Raw genomic sequence first — 11,839 nt, 5'->3', positions numbered from 1 at the left:
TGCCTGCCCGTCTGAGTAATGTCTAAGGCCAACTGATTAATGAAAAGTGAGAACAATGTAGGGCTTAACACACATCCTTGTCGAACCCCGTCTGAGCAATGTCTAAAGCCAACTGATTAATGAAAAGTGAGAACAATGTCGGGCTTAACACACATCCTTGTCGGACCCCGTCTGAGTAATGTCCAAGGCCAACTGATTAATGAAAAGTGAGAACAATGTAGGGCTTAACACACATCCTTGTCGGACCCCGTCTGAGTAATGTCTAAGGCCAACTGATTAATGAAAAGTGAGAACAATGTAGGGCTTAACACACATCCTTGTCGGACCCCGTCTGAGTAATGTCTAAGGCCAACTGATTAATGAAAAGTGAGAACAATGTAGGGCTTAACACACATCCTTGTCGGACCCCGTCTGAGTAATGTCTAAGGCCAACTGGTTAATGAAAAGTGAAAACAATGTAGGGCTTAACACACATCCTTGTCGGACCCCGTCTGAGTAATGTCTAAGGCCAACTGGTTAATGAAAAGTGAGAACAATGTAGGGCTTAACACACATAATTGTCGAACCCCATTTGGACACTCAGACCACTCAGACAACTCGCCATTTGCTCTTACGCAGGCCATGAGGGAACTATACATGCTTTTCAAACTATTCAAAAACCTTCCATTGATTCCCTCCCTTTGAATGGCATTCAACAGTTTATCATGGTTTACAGAATCAAAGGCCTTGCGAAAATCAACAAAGGCAACATACAATTTTTGTCCTTTTCTGCTCAAACATTTCTGGGCTATTGCATAAAGAGTAAAAATGTGATCTGTGGTAGAATACTGTTTCCTAAAACCAGCTTGATTTTCAGAAATGTTATTGTTATCTTCCAGCCATGTATACAGTCTCGTGTTCAAAATTGAAGTATAACATTTAGCAATGACACTCAAAAGGGACACACCCCTATAATTGTCTGCACTATGCCGATCTCCTTTTTTAAAGATAGGCACAATAATCGCCTTGGCCCATTCTTTTGGAAACAAACCTTGCTCAAAAATTGTATTAAAAAAAACCCGTCAAAAATGTAATCACACAGTGGCCTCCTGATTTGAGCATTTCTGCCTTAATGCCATCTGGACCTGCTGATTTTCCAGTGTTCAATTTTTTTTACAGATTCAGTTACTTCTTTTTCTGATATGCTGCTGTTTAAGTCACTGCTGTCGGCATCTGTTAAACCAATCTCTTCGCCAACTGGTTCACCTTCTACCTCTTCTTTTTTAAAACTGAACACATCTTTAAAGTGTGTTAGAAAGAGAGAGAGAGAGAGAGAGAGAGAGAGAGAGAGAGAGAGAGAGAGAGAGAGAGAGAGAGAGAGAGAGAGAGTGTGTGTGTTAGACAGACAGACAGACAGACAGACCGAGAGACAGAGAGAGAGAGAGAGGGAGAGAGGGGGGGGGGGGGAGGGTGGTGAGTGTGTGATGGAGACACTTTGATATTTCTGTTGTCGTTGTTGCTAGTTTCAAAAAGAAAAACGAAGAAATATATGCAGACAGACAAACAGACAGACAGACAGACAGATGAGAATCGGTGGCAAACAATAACCAAGCGGAGGTTATATGTTCAATCCAGCCTCGCGTCTGTCGAGTAGATTCGTACTTGCACACCGTGTCTCTGAATGTTTTGAATCGTTTTAATTGAAAACTGGAAGGTGCGTTGCCTTTCCATGGTATGTTTAGATTAAGAGTTTGCTGCACGCCTTTCAGTCGAATTTCAAAGTGAGTTTTGACGGTAAACACTCAAACGGCAAAATAAATGTTGGAATAGAAATTGAGACCGAGCGTGAAAAGTTGGATCAGAATTGGGTGCGGTGTTAGGAAATCCGTTTTAAGAAAAGATAGAAGCCGAAGAGACTGTCGTTGTCGTCGTTGTTTTTGTGTTTGTTGTTGTTGTTGTTGTTGTTGTTGTTGTTGTTGTTGTTGTTGTTGTTGTGTTGTTGTTTGTGTTGTTGTTGTTGTAAAATCAAGGATTTTCAAGAAGAGAAAAGCGTTAAGCCCCTATTTATATCAGATAATGTACGGAATGGAGAATTGGGTACTTTGACACAAGAACCACCACTGAATAAATGAGTAAAACTGAACACAAAGAAATCATATACGAATTGTGAACTTATATACTTGATTTCAATCAGTTCTTTACATATTCGATCTATTGTTTTTGAGTCACTTGAGAAAAAGTGACTCTATGTAATCGGTCAGTGTTAGTCTGTCCGGCCGGCCGGCCGGCCGGCCGTCCGTAGACACCACCTTAACGTTGGACTTTTCTCGGAAACTATCAAAGCGATCGGGCTCATATTTTGTTTAGTCGTGACCTCCAATGACCTCTACACTTTAACGATGGTTTCGTTGACCTTTGACCTTTTTCAAGGTCACAGGTCAGCGTCAAAGGAAAAATTAGACATTTTATATCTTTGACAAACTTTTCTCGGAAACTATCAAAGCGATCGGGCTCATATTTTGTTTAGTCGTGACCTCCAATGACCTCTACACTTTAACGATGGTTTCGTTGACCTTTGACCTTTTTCAAGGTCACAGGTCAGCGTCAAAGGAAAAATTAGACATTTTATATCTTTGACAAAGTTCATCGGATGTGATTGAAACTTTGTAGGATTATTCTTTACATCAAAGTATTTACATCTGTAGCCTTTTACGAACGTTATCAGAAAAACAAGGGAGATAACTAGCCTTTTCTGTTCGGCAACACACAACTTAACGTTGGGCTTTTCTCGGAAACTATAAAAGTGACCGGGCTCAAATTTTATGTGAACGTGACTCATTGTGTTGTGAATAGCAATTTCTTCCTGTCCATCTGATGCCTCATATAATATTCAGAACTGCGAAAGTGACTCGATCGAGCGTTTGCTCTTCTTGTTCATTAGGACACGTCAATTGGGCAAGTGACCTTAATTTTAATTCTATTTCACGCCTGTTCTGGGCGTGGGGTGGGGGTGGGGGGGGGGGGGGGGTATAGACTCTAGCCTTGATTTCCGAATTCCCTGGACGAAATCTGTAAATTTTTTGTTTTTTCTGTCATAAAGGTTGGACTACCATCTCGGTGGCGGAGATCCATGGTGGTTCCATTCGATCAACATTGCCCTGCACGCGGCGGTCACGTGGCTCTTTGTGCACGTGCTGCGTCACGTGGTGCACGTGCAAGATATTGTAACAGCGTTAGCAGCTCTTCTCTTCGCTGTTCATCCTGTGCATACGGAAGCGGTATGATTTATTTGTTTTGTGTGTGTGTGTGTGTGTGTGTGTGTGTGTGTGTGTGTGTGTGTGTGTGTGTGTGTGTGTGTGTGTGTGTGTGTGTGTGTGTGTGTGTGTGTAGGTGTGTGTGTGTGCGTGTGCGTGTCTGTATGTGCCGTGTACGTCCATGCGTGCGTGTGTGCGTGCGTGTGTTCGCATCCTGTCAGTCTCTCTATTTTCTCTTTTCTTTGAACATTATGACGCTTTTTTGTGTCTTCTGTATCCAGGTTAAATCCAAGTGCAAGAATATTAAATCAAATAACAAGACTGAGAATGTCATAAGATACCGTCCCATTTTCCCGTGTTTTCCTTCTTCTTGACATGTCATTTTATCAATATCAATATGAGGCTTATATCGCGCGTATTCCGTGGGTACAGTTCTAAGCGCAGGGATTTTTATTTTATTTTAATTTTTTATTTTAATTTTATGCAATTTATATCTCGCACATAATTATTCAAGGCGCAGGGATTTATTTATGCCGTGTGAGATGGATTTTTTTTTTACACAATACATCACGCAATCACATCGGCCAGCAGTTCGCAGCCATTTCGGCGCATATCTTACTTTTCACGGCCTATTATTCCAAGTCACACGGGTATTTTGGTGGAAATTTTTATCTGTGCCTATACAATTTTGCCAGGAAAGACCCTTTTGTCAATCGTGGGATCTTTAACGTGCACACCCCAATGTAGTGTACACGAAGAGACCTCGGTTTTTTTGTCTCATATTTATGTTACACGCCCTATTATCCTAATTCATGAATGACTTACCTTCGAATCTTTTCATGGTTTAATTTCGGAATGTTTGTGTATTTGTCCACACCTTTTCCTTTTCAAGAAAGCTTCTCATGAAATATAATGCGTACTCGCAACTTTGAATACATCTTTTTATCCCCCTTGCACTATATGTACCCTATAATTTTCTAATTCTTTTATACCGCTGAGCCTTGACAAGTCAGATAATGAGGTAGATTCAATCTAACAAATACACTTAAACGATGTTGTCAGTGCAGATTGGTGTTGTCATTCAATTTGCTTTTTGAATAGATCACGGGCTATAGTCCTGTCAACAAGTATCAAATCTGTCCAAATTAAGCAAAAATGTCAAATCTGCTGGTACAGTATAAGCAAACCAGTTAAGACAGATGATAATTATTCTCTGTATTTATAACTCAGCGGTATATAAGAATGAGCAAATTATAGGGTGGGTGTGCGTGTGAAAAGATGAATATAAAGCTGCGAATGGGCTTCGCCGAGTGAAACGTTTAATGTAAAAGTCAACGGGGTTTCTGCAGAATGAAAGCAGCTGTTTGAATGTTGAAAAAAGCGCTTAGCGGTATACAGGACCTGGAGAAACCTCTCCCTTTCTTCTTTCCTTTTCTTTGAAACAAAAATTAATGAGCGGTACTTATCTTCTGTGAATCTGATGCAAAGCGAGGTACGTCACAGAGTATAAGCGGGAGTTTTGGTAGAATGAATGCAGCTACCTGAATGATGACGTACATTGCTTAGCGGTATGAGGAGCTGATCTTTTTATTCTCCTCTTTTTCATTATTTATTTTCTTTATTTTAAAAACGATACTTATCTTGTGCCAATATTGTGAACAGCGAGGTGCATCACAGAGTCAGCGGGAGTTTCGGTAGAATGAATGCAGCTACCTGAATGATGACGTACATTGCTTAGCGGTATGAGGAGCTGATCTTTTTATTCTCCTCTTTTTCATTATTTATTTTCTTTATTTTAAAAACGATACTTATCTTGTGCCAATATTGTGAACAGCGAGGTGCATCACAGAGTCAGCGGGAGTTTCGGTAGAATGAATGCAGCTACCTGAATGATGACGTTCACTGCTGAGCGGTATGGGGAGCTGCTCTTTGTCTTCCCTCCTTTTCGTTTCTTTGAAACAGATGAGCGATACTTATCTCGTGATAATCTTGTGAACAGCGAGGTGCATCGCAGAGTCGGCGGGAGTTTCGGTAGAATGGATGCAGCTACCTGAATGATGACGTTCAATAGTTGGCAGCATGAGGAGCTGCTCGTTTTCTTCTCCCCCTTTTTCTTTATTTATCTATTTATTTAAAAAAACGATACTTATGTCGTAACAATCTGGTGAATAACGCAGTTCATAAAAGAGTCAGCGGGAGTTTTTGAAGACTGAATGCAGCTGCCTGAATGTTAGAAAATGTTTAGCAGTACACATGGCGTGGAGGAATCTCTCATTTTCTTCTGTCCTTTTTGATTCTTAAAGAAACGCGCTACTCATTTTGTGACAATCTAGTAAATAAGGTGCTTCAGAACAGAGCCAGCGGGAGTTTGGGTACAATGAATGCAGCTTCCCGAATAGCAGTATTGTGTACAGGGCGCGGAGAAAGTTCTTTTCTTCCTTTCTGTTGATTTTTGAAAAAGTTCTTTTGTAACTATACTTATCTGGTTAAATTTTGCATCGTGAATAGTGTGGTGTATGACAGAGACAGCGGGATTTCTTCAAGGAGGGGGGGGGGAGGAAGGGGGGGGGGGAGGGGGGGGGGGAACGAAAGCGAGAATGGGCTTCAGGTTTTAAAGCCACCTAGTCCACAGATCTATACAAAGTCGTTTTACAAGTTTCTCAAGTTATCTAAACTGAACCAGTAAGTGCGCTCAGAACAGGATTCTGCAGCTCAAATGACATCTTGTATTACAAAAAAGCCCAGGTTTCTTTGAATTCTAAGCTCTTTGAACACAGCTTGTGTAAGAAACCCAAATAGAATATTTTGTCAAGAGAACCCTATAATTACGTTCTGAATGCTAACAGGAAATCAGAGATTGACATTGACCAAACCCTGTAATTATTGTCTAAATAGTGTTGGTAAGAAGAGCTGGACATTAAGGCTTAACAGTAAGACGAGATCTCCTTATCTCGCCTAGGCACCTATACACGAAACATGCGTTTTGTGAGTTCTATGATTGCTATTCATTTCAACCTGAGGATCTTGAACATGCAAGGAAATCTCTTTAAAATAATGTCATCCACCCGAAAGAGTTGATCGTGGTGGGGTAAGACCTAATAAAGTGGTATCACAACTTTTTGTCAACCTGTCGGCCTAAACATCAAAACTAAACTTAAATGTATTCGTCGAGACTGAATTTTGGCAGACCAAAACTCGTCGACCGAGACAGCGCTGTCTCGGTAACATGTGAACAGTGAAACTAATTTGCATACATGGATTTTCGTTGTTCTTGAGCTTATTGTGAGTCCCAACATAACATATCAATATACGTTTGGATTGAGGGGAAACATGCAATGGAATCTTTTAAAAAAACAAAACTGAAATAACTGTTTCGATTTCGAGCAAAATGTTGATGACAAAATTATTGAAACACATTTTAAGCTTTTGTGCTGAAATACAATCCCGAAGTCTGAACCGGGTCAAAGAATGTTTGACGAAAATGTCAATCAATATAATTTTTTGTGACAAAATGCGGTGCAGCCTATTTTTTCTTATGAAAAGCCGGATATGACGTCGTCAAAGGCATTTATCGAAACAAATCTCGATTCCCCCTCCCCATTCCTCACATTTCTGCCTCTCTCTTACAAATTAGTATTCCTGTTCTCTCTACACCAATGAGTTGACATTCCCTAGTCTGAGGAGTTCTGTCCACCGTCCCGTTTGTCTGTCTATCTGTCCTTTTGCCTTTTTAACTGGGCTTCGCATCACCAGAAAAAAACGGTGTCCGCGTCAGCTTCACACCAGTCCGTGAATGTTCCCCCCTAATCCAAAGATCGAGCACGGTGGTACCGTAAATTGACCTGGTGGTGTTGACAAGCAATGGTGGGAAGAAGTTGTACAAACATACCGGAACAAGCCCTCAGATAGTGCTGACAGACACTTGGGGGAGGTATCCTGATAAAGAGACAGATTAAACATTAACACACGTACAGGACGAACACTGCAAGACCTACGCGACGTGTTGTCGAACAATAGTCTTACGGACTTAAATCTCTTACCAGCGATACCTTCTTCTTCAACGTTCGACGGTTGTGTCACAATTACTAGAGATATGAAGTCAACGATCTTCAACAATCAGTGTCTTGGATAGTACGTCCACTTCAGAGGTTTTAGTCCGAAACAGTTAATTGAGCGGAAAGCGTGGACAGGCTGGAGCAGACAGTTAGGGGCGATCCTTCATTCTGAGGTGAAACCTTGTGCAAGTGCCATTAGACACAGAAAGCGGGCCACATGTAGGTCTCAAAACAGATTGTAAGCCGATTTTAGTGACGAAGAAACGTCAAAAAACGGAATTGACGGGAGAAATCGCAGAGAAGTTTGCTACATTGACAGTCCGCCGTATTAGGCTTATCAACCGATTGAGGTTTTCTTGTGGCTTCTATATATATATATATATATATATATATATATACGGCTTGTGTGTGTGTGTGTGTGTGTGTGTGTGTGTGGTGTGTGTGTGTGTGTGTGTGTGTGTGTGTGTGTGTGTGTGTGTTCGCGATGCACAGCCAAAGTTCTCGATGAATCTGCTTCAAATTTGGTGGGCATATTCAGGTAGACCCCGGACACAACCTGGTCGATGAGAATTTTCAACACGTGCTCTTAGCGCGCAGCGCAGAACCGATTTTGGTTTTTGTGTTTGGTTTAAACAGAAGTTTATTCAATTTTAATCATGACAAGAACAATGCATGGGTGATTACATACTCAAGCATATAATGCTTATTTTAAGCAATCATGATAATTACAAAACAAGGGTTAGCATTAGTTAGTTTTTCTGTTTATCTTCCCAGATCCATTCCCAGTAACTCTTCCTTATCTTCTCCAGTGTTTTGCGTTTATCTCCCTTCCTTCGTGTGGCGTCAATCCATATTCCCGTTACTATTTTTAGAACACAACGCTCAATCCATATTCCCGTTACTATTTGTAGAAGGTCACTGTCCCGGCGAAGCCGGGTATTACTTTTCCTTATCTTCTCCAGTGTTTTGCACGTTTATCTCCCTTCCTTCGTACGGTGCGGATATTCGGTTCTACTTCTTCCCGGCGAAGCCGTACCCGGCGAAGCCGTACCCGGCGAAGCCGTACCCGGCGAAGCCGTACCCGGCGAAGCGGGTATTCAACTAGTACATATATGTTTTAACGAATGGAAGCAACTTTAAATTGTGCACATGGCGACAAACTCCCAGCAATGTTGTCTGAAATTGGTGGTACGATGCCACTGCTTACACCATGTTATATTTGGCTAATGACCATACTAACACCCAGCACGGTGTTGACCTGCTTTTACTGTGCTTTCATTGTCGAACAATAGTCTTACGGACTTAAATCTCTTACCAGCGATACCTTCTTCTTCAACGTTCGACGGTTGTGTCACAATTACTAGAGATATGAAGTCAACGATCTTCAACAATCAGTGTCTTGGATAGTACGGTACGTCCACTTCAGAGGTTTTAGTCACGTTTATGTTCTTGTTCCCCTTCCCGTTCTCAATTTAATCTAGCTATGACCGTTCGCAGGGACAACGGATTAACTTTGCGCACCGTTTGACGAATGACTTGATGACAATTGGGCGAAAAGTGAAGACCATTGGGGATTTGTTTGCTCGTGTTGAAAGCACAGATAAGCACGTTGTCAATTCTTTGGTCTGGTTTTGTGCGTGATGAATTGGGCTTTGTTCAGATGACTTGGATGAATTCTAAAGAAATTTGACCCACTTGAACTCTTCTCGGCTTACCTACATTAGTCCCATTAGTGTTGATCTGTCAAAGCCGCCTCGTTCTTGCTCTAATCATCGATCCCCCCTCCCCCCCCCCCCCAACCCCCTCCCCCCTCCAGTCCTCTCTGCCCCCCCCCCCCCCCCGCCCTTCTCTCGAAGAGAGAGAGAGAGAGAGAGAGAGAGAGAGAGAGAGAGAGAGAGAGAGAGAGAGAGAGAGAGAGAGAGAGAGAGAGAGAGAGAGAGATTCGGATTCGGATTCGGATTCGGATTCGGATGGTTTATTCACATAGGCCATTGCCCAGTATACATAATGCATAATAATTAATACATAATACACAAATGCATGATACATAAGAGTAACTAAGGCACATTAGGTACAGACAGACAGACAGACAGACAGACAGACAGACAGACAGACAGACAGACAGACAGACAGATAAATAGAAAGAGATAGCTGTACTCTGAGACACAATCTGCAATCATTTGCTCAAAAATGTTCCGTAACTATGGTAATCCATTCCCACCGTAAAACTATCACGTTCTGTTGTTGTCTGAACTCAGAAAGGCTACATACGCGCGCCCCTTTCTTTCTATCTAGATCTTGTCATCAGCGCTTTGCCTCAATTTGATATGATCTAGACAAAAGTTATGTTTAAGCATTCGCGTTGATAATCAAAATTTGTTTTGTCTTTGTGTCGCAGGTGACAGGAATCGTTGGGCGAGCCGAGCTGTTGTCATGCCTGGGCGTTCTTCTGTCTCTCCTCTGCTACGCCAGGTGACTTGCTCCTTCTCGTACACTGAGAGAGAGAGAGAGAGAGAGAGAGAGAGAGAGAGAGAGAGAGAGAGAGAGAGAGAGAGAGAGAGAGAGAGACAGACAGACAGACAGACAGACAGACAGACAGACAGACAGACAGACAGAGGAGAGAGAGAGACAGACAGAGAGAGGAGAGAGGAAGAACGAGAAAGAGAAACAGAGACAGATAGACAGACAGGCAGAGAGAGAGAGAGAGAGAGAGAGAGAGAGAGAGAGAGAGAGAGAGAGAGAGAGAGAGAGAGAGAGAGAGAGAGAGAGAGACACTGACACACACACACACACACACACACACACACACACACACACACAAAGAGAGAGACAAACACAGAGAGAGAGTCTCGGACACAAACAGAGACACAGACAGAGAGACACAGGTGCGCAGAGAGACAGAAAGATATACAGACAGATACAGAGAGACTCTATCTCCTTTTTATCAGTCAATCTCGTTCATAAAAAGCAGCAACATTAAAAGCGTTATCAAAAATCATCAAAGCCTTACTCATGAAAAGAGGCCGCTAGAGCAATTAGCCAGGGATACTGCAAAAATAATAAAACCAAAAAACAAAGCAAAGTAACTTTACCCTCTTCATAGATATATGGTACCTAGGTTAATTACATTCTACGTAGATATATGATACGTATATGTAGAGGCTAATTGCTTCCAGCTAGTGAACTACGCTCTTTGAAAACGTTATTATGACTGGGTATGATAATAGGTGCACGGTATCAACTGATCTTTTCGCCGATGGCGCTTTAGATTTATCACGGCACGACACATCCCGAACTTTGTGAAAGTTTCGAGACGCAGTGTCAATTTCTGGTTGACATTAGTTTTTACACGGCATCAGTTGTATTCGAGCCAATATGAATGCGTAGGTTTTCTAGGAGTTTGCTATATGACACTTTTCAACAATACTGACTTCACTTCAGTAGAGCACGTTTATAATACTAGGTAATTATTAATGGCTTTGAGACAAGGGCACGTTTTCGATCTGCGCTTCTTGATATTTAGTTTTTACAAGGCGTATCTGCATGGGTTACACTGAATCACGCATGCATGCAGAGGTTTTGAGAAGAGTTTGGTATGTGACACTGTTGAACACACACTGTTCTATGCCATGTTTTATGTTTGTTGTCATATACAAACCACAAACAAATTTCTCTGTTGAGATAATAAAGTCTTCTATGTCAATGACTATGTCTAGGTTCACTTGCTTCTTGACATTTTGTGCTATCAGACGTATCCGTATCATCAGTTCTTCTAGGCTGGTTTGGCTGCGGAGGTTTTGACAGGAGACAGCTATTTGAGACTTTTGAACAACTTTCCAATGCAATTGCTTCTTGACATTTAGCTTTGCCAAGTATACCTCTGTACATATGATCAGTTATACTCTAGTCCATTTACATGCAGAGGTCTTGACAGCAGGTTGTTATTCGTCACGATTTAAGAATATTCCACTTCAATTGCTCCTTGACATTTACCTTTTACTAGACGTATCAGTATAGTTTCAGTTATATTAAAACTGGAACATGAAGAAGTTCTGACAAGAGTGTGCTATTTGACACTTTTGAACAATACTTACTTTCAATTGCTTCTTGAAATCTAGTTTTACAAGGCGTGTCTGTATATCATCAGATATATATTATAGCCGGTATACACGCGGAGGTTTTGATACGAGTTTTCTGTTAGCCCCTCTTGAACAATAGTCTTCTTTTTCTGTGCACTACTTGTATGAATATTTATCGTTCGCGAAGCTTTCTTGCTGAAGAAAAGAGACATTTCCGTTTGAAAATTGGCATAGGAATCTTTACAGTTATATCACAAAAGACTCTATAGAAAGTATCACACGAAATCAGCGTAGACGGTTCGAATGCATTTGTCATATTATGATGATACGATACTCCGGACGCAAGTTAGGTCGCGTAAGGTTTATGGGGAGTTTTATGGAACTTGTGATGCGTGTTATTATCGCAGTGACTGAAAGTCTTCTGGTTGATCTGAATTCAAAGGTGCAATAGAGACACCTCGGTTCCAAGCAC

The 11,839-nt window shown here is 41.5% G+C and overlaps 2 protein-coding genes across 3 annotated transcripts in view; one reads left to right on the top strand and one right to left on the bottom strand.

The window, feature by feature from the left end:
* The window catches only part of LOC138962037 (uncharacterized), a 384,447-nt gene that overhangs the window by 216,898 nt on the left and 155,710 nt on the right, over positions 1–11,839 (bottom strand). The gene's annotated exons all lie outside the window — the stretch shown is intronic.
* LOC138962021 (protein O-mannosyl-transferase TMTC1-like) overlaps positions 1–11,839 on the top strand; it is an 87,174-nt gene that overhangs the window by 35,825 nt on the left and 39,510 nt on the right. The window contains exons 2-3 of the mRNA XM_070333712.1: positions 3,080–3,257; positions 9,687–9,760. Of these exons, the coding sequence (XP_070189813.1) occupies positions 3,080–3,257; positions 9,687–9,760 (252 nt within the window). The remainder of the gene's footprint in view (positions 1–3,079; positions 3,258–9,686; positions 9,761–11,839) is intronic.

The sequence above is a fragment of the Littorina saxatilis genome, linkage group LG3, assembly GCF_037325665.1.
Source record: "Littorina saxatilis isolate snail1 linkage group LG3, US_GU_Lsax_2.0, whole genome shotgun sequence".
Taxonomy (NCBI): Eukaryota; Metazoa; Mollusca; class Gastropoda; order Littorinimorpha; family Littorinidae; genus Littorina; species Littorina saxatilis.
Note: the sequence above shows the minus strand (reverse complement) of the source record. Positions and strands in the feature narration are given on the sequence as shown.